Below are 15000 nucleotides of genomic sequence, written 5' to 3' on the forward strand. Positions count from 1 at the left end.
ATACATATATATATATATATATATATATATATATATATATATATGCATATATATGTGCATATACATACATATATATATATATATATATATATATATATATATACATATATTGTATGTGCGTTTGCGTGTATATCCATATGGTTTTGTGTGTGATGTGGGTGGGTGGGTGGGTGCGCGCGCATTTCCGTGTCTGTGTACACGAGCGTGCGAGCCCAGACGAGCAAACTTTTTTCAACACTCTGAGGCTAAGGTTTGGCAGTTGATCGTGACGCTGCCGCTACCAAAGTATCCTTCCCCTCCGGACCCCACCGGTTCCGGCCCATCGGTCCGGGGGCGCAAACCGCGAGGAGACGCGGCGCCCCCTTCGGACGTAGACGGGGATGTAAACAGACCCAGGAAGGGTCCGTAAGAGTTTTTTTTTTTTTTTTTTTTTTTTTTTTTTTTTTTTTTTTTTTTTTGCATGATTGCGGCCACTTATTTCCTCTGCTCCATTTTTTTTTTTTTTGGGGGGGAGAGGAGGGAGGGGGTCAAAAGGGGTTCGTTCTCTCTCTCTCTTTCTCTCTCCTTCTCTCTCCCCCTCTTTCTTTCTCTCTCCTCTTCTATCTCTTTCTTTCTCTCCCCCTCTCTCTATCTCTTTCTTTCTCTCCCCCTCTCTCTATCTCTTTGTCTCTTTCTTCCTCTCTCTCTCTCTCTCTTTCTCTTTTTCTTTCTCTCTCTCTCTTTCCCCCTCTCTCTCTTTCTCTCTCCCTCCCCTTTCTCTCTCTTTCTTCCTTTGCTGGCGAAGACCTGCCCGAATTTGCTTTAGAGGAGAGACGCGTCATTATTCGCTGATGGGTTCTCCCCGGGCTCATGTTTACTAATGTTATCTTCCCTCTATGCGACACAAGGGCACCTCCAAGCTGACTAAAATCCCTCCCCCCAGCTCCACGTCCATTCACACTCTCCTCCCGTTCACCCTTTTTATTTCATTATGTATCTCTTTATTTATCAATCTGTTTATCTACTTACTTGTTACGTTTTATCTTCGTCGTTCCATATTTTATGTGTACCCAAAGCCCCTTCAACTTCGTTCTCGGTCATACTCTCAAACTCACCCCATCCACCTCTGCCTTCCACACACTCTGCTATTCTGTCTTGATTCATTCTTTCCACATGCCCAAATTGATTATGTATTTATCTATTTGTTTATCTACTTATTCATTACATTTCATCCCGTTGTTCCACATTTGATGTGTACCCAAAGCCCCTTCAACCCCATTCTCGGTCTTCCTCTAAAACTCACCCCAACCACTTCTGCCTTCCACGCATCCTGCTATTCTGTCTTCATTCATTCTTTCCACGTCCCCAAATCCCCATCTTGAATGATTATTGCAGCATGTTTCCCTTAAAGAATGTATGTAATAGATGACATGTCCTCTAATACAATACTGTAATTAATGTACTATTGTTTACCGCCCACGGACGTAATAAATTGATTAAAACCACGTCCCCAAACCACCGCGGCTCTTAGTCTTAACACCTTCAATACAGTCACGTTCTGAGAAGTATCTCTTCCGGAGGATTTTGCGCAGCTCCTGGAACGGTCTTCGATTTAAATCACATGCAGGTAGACCGGGACCCTTTTAGACAGGAGTTCACACAATCAGCTGACTAAAATCGTCTGTTTTTCGAACGGAAGAGAATTTGTAAAGGATGTTACAGTGTTCAAAGGATTATTTATTTGGGGTCACATGTTGGTAAAAGCAAGGAAATGAGGTGTACAAGGGGTGAAGATGGCAGCGACATGGAAGAAAGCCTTAAAGGAGAGAGGCTGGAGGAAGTGGACAGTTTTAAGTATTTGGGGTCGCATGTGGCAGGGAACGGAGATGAAGATAAAGTGTAGATTGAGGGAAACAAGTAAAGGTTTTGGAGCAAAGAAATAAACATTTGGGGTCGCATGTGGCAGGGAACGGAGGTGAAGGTAAAGTGTAGATTGAGGGAAACAGGTAAATGTCTTGGAGCAAAGAAATAAACATTTGGGGTCGCATGTGGCAGGGAACGGAGGTGAAGGTAAAGTGTAGAGTGAGGAAAGCAACAAAATGTCTTGGAGGAACGAAACAAACATTTAGGGTCGCATGTGGCAGGGAATGGAGAAGTGAGGGTGAAGGTGAAACGTAGAGTGAGGGAAGCAGGTCTTGGAGCAAAGAAATGTATATCTCTCTTACGTATCTTATCCGACAGTTCCCTGTCGGATAAATGAATAAATTGAGTAAGTAAATAGGTAGATAAGTGAATATTTAGATCAATAGATATATAAGTAAATAGATAGAAAAGTTAATATAGATGAATAACCAAGCAAACAGAAAACACACCAAGAAGGTGAAGAAGCTTTAGGCTCGTGAGAATTTTATCGATCTATGGACGGACCCAGATGGCACTGTCCGTAGCAACATCAGTAGCACTTTCTTCGACACTCACTGTGGCACTACACATGATGACTCTATTCGTGGCACTGTTTGTAACAAACAGTGCCACGAATAGAGATAGAAAAGTTAATATAGATGCACTGTCCGTAGCAACATCAGTAGCACTGTCTTCGACATTCACTGTGGCACTGCACATGACTCTATTTGTGGCACTGTTTGTTACAAACAGTGCTATGAACACACCCCTGAAGGTACAATCTTTATTCTTGTTTTAGGCACCATCCTTCTCGCTGTCCGTGGCACAATTATGTCCGTGGCATTTTATTGTTGTAAATTTAGCCTATTTTCCCTAGAAGCAAGACTATATGCGTGGGAGCGGATATCATGCCTTTGTTTTTTGGCTACCTCTATATATTATATATATATATATATATATATATATATATATATATATATATATATATATATATATATATATATATATATATATATATATTTGTATATAACAGAAAATGAACGTATTCAGATGAACAAGACTTATTTTTGCCACTCTAGTATAATTTCAGTTGGTGTCTAGCATATTCCAGGTTGAGAAATCTGGTATGTGTGTGTGTGTGTGTGTGTGTGTGTGTGTGTGTGTGTGTGTGTGTGTGTGTGTGTGTGTGTGTGTGTGTGTACGTATGTGTGTGTGTGTATGTGTACGTGTGTGCAGCGAGGTGTCCCGATGATCCACTTCACAAAAGGTTGCACCACAACACCTGCTCCTCCTCCTCTTCCTTTCCTTACTTTCTTCCACCTCCTCTTCTTCTTCCTTTCTTCCTCCTCCTCGTCCTCCTTTTCATCTTCTTCCTTCCTTTCTTTCTTTCTTTCTCCTCCTCCTCTTCTTCCTTTCTTTCTTTCTCCTCCTTCTCTTCTTCCTTTCTTTCTTTCTCCTCCTCCTCTTCTTCCTTTTTTTCTCCTCCTCTTCCTCTTCTTCCTGTGTGTGTGTGTGTGTGTGTGTGTGTGTGTGTGTGTGTGTGTGTGTGTGTTTATGTATACTATATAATCTAATTTACTATCTTTATATATTCGTTTATTCTTATCTATTTCTTTATCTATACATCTATTTACTTGTTCGTTTATCTATTTATTCTTTCATTCATTTATTATTCATTTATCTATTTATATTTTTGTCGTTCTTTCGAATAAAATTAACCTTTCACTCAATAATGACTTCGAACGCAGATAAAAAAATACAAATATAAACAAACAAAAACATAGGTACAGTAGGTAAGCAAGCAAACGTGTGTGTGTGCGCGCGCGCGTGTGTGGGTTACGTGTGCGCGCGCGCGCATGCGTCAATGTGCGTTTGTCTGTATGCACGTGACGAATCGCCTCTACATGCGACCGAGGAAACGTCTACGTCAGTTCAGGTTGGTCGTGTGTCAGTCGAGGTATAGGTAGACTAGTCCCTCGAAGTCCCTCGAGGTTCCTCGAGGTTCCTCGAAGACCTTTCTAAATTGTGTCTCTCGTTCCTCCCACAGGGCTTGGACAGACCCTCCCCCACGAGGAGCCCGCTCCTCTCCCACCCCCTCCTCCAGAGCGATCGAGTGGGAGAGCGTGGGGGAGTCGGTGAAGGAAGAGGAGGACGTGGAGGAGGCCGGCGTGGAGGAGGAGAAACGGGACTGCCGGTCGATGGGGACCTCGAAGAAGACGTGGGGGGCATTCCAGGGAGGCAGAAGACTCGAACGTGGTCACTAGAGGCCCAGGACTCTTGCAGGAGCGACCTCCACGTCTGCAAGGACCTCGAAGAAGATGTCGTGACTCCTGTGGAAGAACTGGAGGAGAAGGGAGAGTCTTTCCCTTGGCGTCTCTCGAAGAAGCTAAGAAAGGCGTCTCGCCCCTCGAGCCTCTGGTTGTCGAAGGAGGACGAGGGAGGTCCTCTCGGGGAGAAGAAGAACAACGAGAAGACCCAACGCCCTGTCAGCCTCAACTTCGAGACCTTAAACACCCAAGGGTCTAAGTTCCCCAGCCCCTCGAGCAGCGCCCAAGAACGTCCGTTCAATAGACCCTCCAGCCTGAACCTGAACCAGAGTCTCAAGGAGAGCCCGCTCCTGAAGAATCTCAGGAAGAACAGCCCTGTGGAGGCGCTGAAGGAGGAGTACCTGAGTCGTCTCTCAGGGCCGTTCTCCCCCCTCAGCAGCGCCAGTCCGGAGAGCAGTGCCACGCACTACATCCCCGTAGAAGTGGACGTTTCCAGGAGCTTCAAGGTTCTGCAGAAGGACCATGGAGATACCGGGGGGAGGAACCTAAAGCCCTCCGAAGCTGAGGAACCACCTGACGAGGTGCGAGCAACAGGTACCCTCTCTCCTCCCCCTCCTCCACTTCCCACATCTTCCCCTCCACATTCTCCCCCTCCAGCTCCTCCACATGCGGCCCGGCAGGAGGAAGCGGTGAGAAGGAACAAGATGTGGCGGGAGGAAGGAAGAGGAGGAGGAGGAGGAGGTAGTGGTAGGCGGGGAGTCGGTGGAGGTAGACTAGGCCCTGATGACTCACGCCTTCCGCGAGGTCCTGACGGAGGCCACCAGGGTGAGGACGGGTGGGGAGGACAAGAGTCCGGGAGGAACGCAAGGATGCCTTACTACGCGGGCCGGAAAGAGGAGGAGGAGGAGGAGGAGGAGGAAGGCGAGGAGGTGAAGTTGGGAGAGAGGGCATGGGGAGGAGGTCGGCGAGTGCGGAGGGACCACGAGGGGGCGTGGTGTCCTTCGCTCCGCCTCCCAAAAGCCACGCCCTCCCAGGCTCCCAAAGACGAAAGTTATCAGCCGGCGCCGCCGCCGTCGTCGTCGTCGTCATCATCGTCGCCACCCTTCGCTGCCGCCTCGAGCAGACACCTTGGCCGCCCCTTCCACCACCCCCTGCGCCAGGCCCTTGGCGCCCCCTCGCCCGACGCTGGGCCCACCAGTTGTCAGACGAAAGGTGTCGGGTCCTCAGTCGGCGCTCAGAACGACCTGGATCGGGAGGGTGGCGCCCCTCGTCAGGGTTGTGACCGCAGGGCTCGAGGAGGAGGTGGAGGAGGAGGAGGGAGGTACACGATCGCACCCAACATCCTCCCCACCGCCGGCGCCGCCGCCGTCAGAGAATCCCCCGAGTCGAACTTGATCGAGTGCGAGGTGGACTCCGAACATCGCACGAGAAACAGAGAGGTGAGAGTGGAGGACGAGGAGGATGATTCGGAGGAAGAGGAAGAGGAGGAAGAGGATGAGGAGGAAGAGGAAGAAGAAGAGGAAGAAGGGGTTGTGGAGGGACGGTTCTCTATCCCGGTGGAGATCCGCCCGAAGTCCCTCCTGACGCAGACTTCGAAAGAGGAGAAGGAGGAGCCACGTCGTCGCCAGTTCGCGAGAAGAACGCCCCCCGACGCCAGCCCAACAACTCCGGAAGCCCTCGACGTGGCCTCTGAGGAGGAAGAAGAGGAGGAAGAGGAGGAAGAAGAGGAGGAGGAGGTGGAAGTAGAGGAGGAAGAGGAGGAGGAGGAGGAGGAAGAGGGCATCGTCTTCGAACCTGTACTGGACGAAGATGAGGATGACGTCACAAAGGAGGTAGTTCTGCCCACCAGAGTACGGAGTCCCGAAATACAGCCGAGGGCTCGTGACGTCACAGTAGACCGTCGCGGCCGCGGCGGCGGCGTCAGGAGGCGATCGTCCGCGTCATCGGCCACTTCGGTTTCCGAGGACGACCGACCACAAGCTCGCCGTGAGCGGGACCAGCAGGAGGCCCGCAAAGGATCGCTTAGGCACAGTCCGAGCAAAGAAGAGGAAGAGGAGGAGGAGGAGGTGGAAGAAGAGGAAGAGGAGGAAGAAGAAGAGGAGGAGGAGGAGGAGGAGGAAGAGGAGAGAAGGGGCGAGGCCAGCAGAGCAGTGCACAAGGTGTCTCGTGGCGACGACGCGGGATCAGCTGGCCCCTGCTCGACTAGCCGCTCTCCGACTCGCCAGCAGCTGCACACGGGCAGTACCTCGCGTCAAGAGAGCTCAGTCACAAGTGACAGGCAGCCCGCTGACAGCAGCAGCAGCAGCAGCAACATGGGCGGCGTGCTAGCCAGCCTCCGGGGCGATTCGCGGACGTCCTCTTCCAAACACCCGCCCACTTCGGCGTCTTCCCCGCCCCCGCGACCCCGTAGAGGGCGGACCCCGTCGCCCACGCCAGCTTCGGGTCCTGACGCGCGCGCGTCCCGGTCCCCTCCGCCGCCGTCAGCGAGTACTGCTGCCACTTCGGCCGCCGCAGGAACACCCGACCGCAGGGCCGCCGCAACCGCCTCGAGCCGAGAGCCTTCGTCGACGCCCCCGCCCTACGTCCGAAACCAGTTCGAGTCTTCTTCGAGGAGACCTACGACCGGATTTGCTCACGTGACGTCGAACAATGTCCGCAAGATGAGAGAGGCCTGGGATACCCGACGGCCCCCGGACCTCTACCAGTCCTCCTCGGCCCGGCCACCAGCGGCTCCGGCCCGCCACTACTCCTCACAACCCGGATCGTCGCCGTCGTTGTCCTCCAGAACCCGCCAGCAGGAGTCCCCACGTAGGGGAAGCAGGTCCTCGCTGGGAGGGACCCCAACCTACTCGACGACCCCCCCGTCTTCGCCCCTGAACAGCTCCCCGAGGTACAGGACAGCCGGGACCTCTTCGTACGCCAACAACACCACCACCACCCCGGCCTTCGGCAGCACCTCCTACAGCAGCGAACCCGCGTCGTCGTCGTCGTCGGGGCGACGGAGGAGCGGGAGCGCAGGGCGCGGGGACAAGTATAGCGCTGGCGAAGCGCCAACTCGCGGCGAAGGCGGTTACGTCCGACACTCTCCTCGCCCCAGCCCGCCTCGCCCCAGCCCCCCTCGCTCCTCCACCGTCACCTCCAGGTCCCCCTCCACCTCCCGCCCGCACACACCCACCTCCACCTACACCTCGACCGCCAACCCCCCCACGCCGCACTCCTCCTCCGCCTCCTCCTCGTACTCCAACCGAAACAACAACAACTCCTCCTACTCGGATGGGACGACCAAGTCCTCCCAGAGGAGTACCTTCTCGAGTAGGAGCAAGCGCGCGTCCCCGCCCCCAGAATCGCCGTCCTACTCTCGGAGGGGGTCCACGGCGTCGAACCCTTCCACGACGTCCTCCTTGAACGGCCGAGGCTCACCTCTCCGGTCAGCTAGAAAGTCTCAGGAGACGGCCAACGGCACCTACAACAGCAGTAGTAGTAATAACAACAACAATAGTACTAGTAGCAGTAGTAGTAACAACCACAACAACCACAGGACGAGAACCAAGAAAAAGTCGAATTCCAAGACCAGTGCGACCAGCAACGGAACCACTTCGACGTCGTCCCCGTCTGCGTCCCAATTCCACGAGTCTATTTTCAAGCGTCTACGGGACTCGAACCTACAGCCCGACAGCGAGGCGCTCTGCTTCAAGGAGGAGGAGAACCGATACAAGGTAAGGTTGGCCTCTGAAGAGGCCCAACTTTGAAAAAGAATCGAAGTTTGTGTTCAACGCAGACATCATTTGACATTCACTCGCTGACACACACAACAAAATCGAGCTGAAATGAGTATGTAAACACACACACACACACACACACACACACACACACACACACACACACACACACACACACACACACAGAGAGAGAGAGAGAGAGAGAGAGAGAGAGAGAGAGAGAGAGAGAGAGAGAGAGAGAGAGAGAGAGAGAGAGAGAGAGAGAGAGAGACACACACGGCCACAAAAGAGATTATAACCCGTAAGTCACTGCGGCTTAGGTGACTCAAGTGTCATCGGTGGTCACGGGTCTTGCTGATGGCATTTTTCTAAGGTTCACCAATGTGCGGCACATGCAATGTCTCCATCTGTGTGTGTGTGTGTGTGTGTGTGTGTGTGTGTGTGTGTGTGTGTGTGTGTGTGTGTGTGTGTGTGTGTGTGTGTGTGTGTGTGTGTGTGTGTGTGTGTGTGTGTGTGTGTGTGTGTGTGTGTGTGTGTGTGTGTGTGTGTGTGTGTGTGTGTGTGTGTGTGTGTGTGTTTTTGTATTTGTATTTGTGTGTGTGTGTGTGTGTGTGTGTGTGTGTATTCACCTCGGATCTGCTGCAGCCTCTTTTCGAGACAGCCAGACACCACCCTACGGCAGTGAGCTCAGAGCTCATTATTAGCAGATCTCTGGGTAGGTCTGAGTGTGTGTGTGTGTGTGTGTGTGTATTTATATTTGTATTTATGTGTGTGTGTGTGCGTGTGCGTTTGTGTGTTTGTTTATATTTGCATATGTGTGTGTGTGTTCGTGTTTGTATTTGTGTGTGTGTGTGTGTGCCTGTGTTTGTATTTGTGAATGCGCGCGCGCGCGTGTGTGTGTTTATTTGTGATTGTATTTGTGTGTCAGTGTGTGTTTGTGTTTGTATTTGTTAATGCGCGCGCGCGTATGTGTGTGTGTCTTTATGTCTGTCTGTCTGTCTGTGTTTGTATTTGTGTGTGCGTTTGTGTTTGTATTTGTGAATGTGTGTGTTTGTGTTTGTACTTGTGAATGTGTTTGTGATTGTAATTGTGTGTGTGTGTGTTTGTGATTGTATTTGTGTGTGTGCGTTTGTGTTTGTATTTGTGAACGTGTGTGCTTGTGTTTGTATTTGTGAATGTGTGTGCTTGTGTTTGTATTTGTGAATGTGTTTGTGATTACATTTGTGTGTGTGTGTTTGTGATTGTATTTGTGTATGTGTATTTGTACTTGTATGTGTGTGTTTGTGTTTGTACTTGTGTGTATATATGTGTGTGTGCGTGCGTGTACGTGCACAACACATCCCCTGTCTGTCTGTTTGTTCGTATCTACCAAACCAGGTGGACCAGTCCCCCTCCCCCCCCCCCAACTAACAAGAACAAACTGTGACCAAGAGCATGACAGCGAAGGTTGCCAAATAGCTGGCGCGGAACCCACGCCCCACCCCACCCCACCCCACCCTCCCCCCTTGCCAAGTGTCTCCCGGGGAACGCACCTGCATCACAACACCTGTTTTCGCCACACCTCCCACCGCCGTTTGCCTCAGTTCTCATCACCAGGGACGATGATGACGATGACAAGGGATAACACCATCTCTGGTGATGATAGTGAGGATGGTGGTGGTGGTGATAGTGATGATGATAATGATGATGATGATGATGATGATGATGATGATGATGATGATGATGATGATGATGATGATGATGATGATGATGATGATGATGATGATGATGATGATGATGATGATGATGATGATGATGATGGTGGTGGTGATGATGATGATAGCTGTAGTTCAGTGAAGGAATAATGACGAGAACCGTGATGGAAATAATGATGATGATGATTGTGATTATTATGACGATGATGACACTAAAAGTGAGAGTCACTACATCATAATAATGATGACCACATATGTGGCTTGAATATAGTGAGTTGAATGATGGTGAAGCAATTGACTGGTGAGGATAGTGAACAGTGATGACGATAATGATGGTGATAGTGATGATTACGATGGTGACAGCGTTGGCGATAGTTATGCTAGTGATGATGATGATTTAATGGTGAATCTAATGATGACAGTGGTGATGATGATGGGCGCAGGTGATGACTGTGATGATTATGATGATGGGGTGATGATGATAATTATGACTCTGGTGATGACGATAACGTTGATGACATTTAAATGATGAAAACGACGAAGATGATGTTGATAAAGACAATCGTGATGAGAAATCCAATTTTGGCAGTGATGACGTCAGTCAAGTGATGACAAATCTCACATGAATGGTGACGTGGGAGGAATAGTGTTGAGCGTAATCTATTATATGTAATCGATGTCATTGATTAATTACAGCGTGAAATGTCTCGGTAATCGATTATAACTCCCAGTAATCGATTACCAAATGATTACTCCCAAAGTCATATTTGAACAAAGGACAGTTTCAATATATATACATATATATATATTTATATAATATATTTATATATATATATAAATATATATATATATACATACATATATATATATATATATATATATATATATATATATATATATATATATCACATGAAAACCATTGTTGGAATAAAATAGACTGGAGACGGCGAATCCATATATTTCGACTGCAAACTGCAACCCTCTTCAGTTTGCAATCGAAATGTATAGAATCCCTGTATCCAGTCTTTTTGGCTCCAACTGTGGTTTATTACGTGATTGACAAATGTGTGATTACATTTTCCACCTGTAATATATATATATATATATATATATATTTTTTTTTTTTACTCTCTAAGGTGGTGCAGGTTATTTTGCGTGTGTATGCTTGATTCTTTTTTATTATTATAAGAAATATTTCAGACGCACATTTACTCGCGTTTCTAATTCACGCTTGTTATTGTTTGGGTGGGGAAAGAGAAAAAGAGCGACAACAGTTTAAAACATACATACGCACGTACGTACATACACACGCACGCACATACATACATACATACATACATACACACGCACACACACACACACAGAAGGAGGGGGAGGGAGATAAAGACTACATTAAAACCATAAATGTATACATTATATTTTACAAATAAACTATTACATACTCTTTCTAATCTCAGTAGTAATCGAGGTTTTTGATTAATAAATTAAATGAGAATCGTCTGTTATTAGGCTGGAGTTGGAAGGCGACTCAAGTGTAGATTACCACCGACTCTTATCAAGTGGGATTGACCCTTCAGGTCCAGTGTGGGACTTGGAGCAAGAAAGGCACATTTTGCAATCGCAGTCCACACATAAAACGGTGGTGTAAGAAGGGTAGATACATTCATGGCTACGCCAACACACACACACACACACACACACACACACACACACACACACACACACACACACACACACACACACACACACACACACACACACACACACACACACACACATATATATATATATATATATATATGTATATGTTTATATATATATATATATATATATATATATATATATGCATAAAATAAACACTTTCTTCTACATGTGGGATCTGAAGTCAGCTGAGGTATTACATCTTATCAAATTCATCCCTACCCATTTGATTGCCACGATTGTGGACAAATCAAGCCATCCCAATGCTATTCTGACATCAATTTGTGATCACTTGGGTCATTCAAGACAAATGTTTAAGCTTTGCCAGATATAGGACCAAAATTCACCGAAATATTAATTTCAAATCCCTGGCTTTGTTTGGTATTCAAACCCAAGCACTGTAGTGATGTTTTATCTTGGGTTCGATGTTGGAATTTATATCTTGTTCCAATAAGATCAAGTCTCATTTTCATGGCCAGAGGACAATGTAATTTGAAACGTCGGTAAAATTCCAGAATCACGCAGACACGGATATTTAACATGAAATTTACCTTATCCAATAGCTCCTAACCTAATATGAACTAACCTAGCCTAACCTAACGCAACCTAATCTAACAATTACATAGAAAGGCATAGATCTTTTAAATTCATAATAGAAAGAAGTGGAAGATGTGTTTGCGTGATACTGGAATAGAATCGAAATATGTTGCTAAAACATTATTGGAACCACGTTGACGTTTGTCTTGAGATATAGTCGCTATGATGCTTCACGATCCGCTGTGTGTGATCAAAAGTTGATGAACTTGATACCTTTGGGACCTGGCAGAGATTTTCTTCTCCAGTATAATTAAGTCTTCAGTCGCATTAAATTAGGTTGTCTTTTATCGTTTTTTTTTTCTTCTTTTGCTGATGATATATTCATTCCATCAAGAACGCAAAGCAGTTTAGGACAATCTTGTTCTCTTATAAATCTTTGCCAAGTTAAAGAGAGCAAAATCCAGGTGTTCAGAGTTTGGTGAAACTGGTGACATTAGTGAATGTACACCTTCTCAACATATATATATATATATATATATATATATATACATATATATATATAAATATATATATATATATATATATACACATATATATATACATATATATATATATATATATATATATATGTACATTGTGTATATATGTTTGTGTGTGTATGTACATTGCTCCATTTTACTAATCTCTGGATATCCATTCTATATCACATAACTTTAACTTTCGAAACTATAAAAAAACACATTCCTTTTTCTATTCCCTTTTTTCTTTGATATGACGTCACTAAGACGGGGAGACCAAATCCTCCTTAATCTGTGGTTGTCTGGTCTAGAATCGAGTTTATTGTCGTTTCTGTTCCCGCTGTGGTCAACCTTGAAAAAGAAGCGACCAGCCACCTTTATGGCCTGGGTTAAAACTCCACTAGACTCTGCAGGTTGCAATATATATACATATATAAAAGGAAGCACACACGCGCGCACACACACACACACACACACACACACACACACACACACACACACACACACACACACACACACACACACACACACACACACACACACACACACACACACACACACACACACGATCAGAACTGCTTGTGGAACTGGACTTAGCTTGACATGATGAAACTTTCACTCGGACCTTGAAACATCCCCCCACCTCTTCCCTCCTCCCTCATACCTCCTCCTCCTCCTCCTCCTCCTCCTCAACTCCTCACTTCCCCACAGCATCTCCCTGCGAACTAATCCTGTGTCTGGAACTCTCATATCCATCTCTCGTCCCGGGTTCGATCCTGAACCGTCTTATCGTCTCTCAGGATCTTTGCCCTCCCTCCCGGACTCTCCTTAACGAGCGTGAGCGCGCACTCACACACACACACACACACACACACACACACACACACACACACACACACACACACACACAACTCTTTCAAAAATGTCATATGAAGAGAGATTGTCAAAGCTGGAATTACCGACAATGGAACAAAGAAGAGAAAGAGGTGACCTATTGACTATGTATAGAATCATGAGAGGAATAGAAGTCCTTGATAGAGAAGACTTACTAAATTGGGATAAGAGAAATACAAGAGGACACGAAAAGAAACTCAAAAAGGTCAGTTATAGAAGGGACCTCAAAAAGAACAGATTTCCACATAAAATGGTGGATGTCTGGAGCATATTGGACGAAACAATAAGGAGTGCAAAAAACATACATTAATTTAAGAGCAAAGTAGATACTGCAAGATACAGAGACGGGACACCTCGAGCGTAACTCCCCTTCCCGTAAGACACAAATAAGTACAACTAGGTAAATAAACACACACACATACACACACACACACACACACACACACACACACACACACACACACACACACACACACACACACACACACACACACACACACACACACACACACACACACACACACACACCACTCGGTGGCGCGGCTGGTAGAGTCCCCGACTGTCACTACGGCGGTCCGGGTTCGAATCCTGCCCATGGCTAAAATAATTTCAGTATCGCTGCGCTTCGAGTCGTTACTCCAACTCTCGTGGGCGGGGAGTTGGGGGGGTGTATGCGTGTAAGGTCACAGCATTACCCATAGATCGGTCATACGAGCTCTGAGCTCTCTTCCGGGAGGGAAACAGCTGTCGATCACGAGTCCAACACGTGATCCAAAGACCAAGGTTAAACACACACACACACACACACACACACACACACACACACACACACACACACACACACACACACACACACACACACACACATATATATATATATATATATATATATATATACATGTATATTTGCTTCGTCTTGTAGCTACATTCCCCGTGTACACATACTGTAGTTTGAGAGATCTACAAGTAAGGTGTTTCAACATGTTTCACTTTATGATCTTTTTTTTCTTCAAAATATTCTCTTACCATTTCTCATTACCAATTAATCCTTCATATCATAATTTTTTTTATCACTTCGTTCGCTCCAAGGGTATCTTACCCGTATCTCTCTCTCTCTCTCTCTCTCTCTCTCTCTCTCTCTCTCTCTCTCTCTCTCTCTCTCTCTCTCTCTCTCTCTCTCTCTCTCTCTCACTCTCTCTCTCTCTCTCTCTCTCTCTCTCTCTCTCTCTCTCTCTCCATTCTTTCCACATGTCCGTATCATCTAAAAAAAAAAACACACTTCTCTGTTTATACAATCCATTTTTTTTTAAGATTTCATCTGCGCCTCTTTGTTACCCAACGCCCAATTCGTTCTTAAGGCGACCAGAACGAAGTTATGGAGTAGGAACCTCGACCTTATTGTCATCGTGTGACCCAACTTGTATCCCATCTTTGTCCTCTTTTGGCACCAAATGAATGAAATAGTCTGGCGACAAGTGCTTAAGTACTACCTAGTGTACTTCGGCCTTAATGGTCTACTGCAAGACCGGGCTATCCCCCTGAGGGGCGATACAGCCTCTGTATCTCACTACGGTCCCTTAATCCGGATAGGTATGGTGGTATGTAGGGTAAGAAGTGCATGTGAGGTGTTTCTGGTATGTTGGTATGACGGTGGTTGTGAATCAAGGCTGGAATTAGTGTAATCAATTCGACTATACTGATGAAGTCCCAACACATCTATATGTATATACATATATATATATATACATACACACACACACACACACACACACACACACACACACACACA

General features: G+C 46.7%; 1 protein-coding gene across 2 annotated transcripts in view; it reads left to right on the top strand.

Moving 5' to 3' along the window:
- The window catches only part of LOC143020249 (uncharacterized), a 124334-nt gene that overhangs the window by 74178 nt on the left and 35156 nt on the right, over window positions 1-15000 (top strand). For both annotated transcript variants that reach the window (XM_076176436.1, XM_076176437.1), the window contains exon 6: window positions 3929-7864. In XM_076176436.1, the coding sequence (XP_076032551.1) occupies window positions 3929-7864 (3936 nt within the window). The remainder of the gene's footprint in view (window positions 1-3928; window positions 7865-15000) is intronic.

The sequence above is a fragment of the Oratosquilla oratoria genome, chromosome 39 (genome assembly GCF_046742065.1).
Source record: "Oratosquilla oratoria isolate Oo_2021 chromosome 39, ASM4674206v1, whole genome shotgun sequence".
NCBI classification, from domain to species: Eukaryota; Metazoa; Arthropoda; class Malacostraca; order Stomatopoda; family Squillidae; genus Oratosquilla; species Oratosquilla oratoria.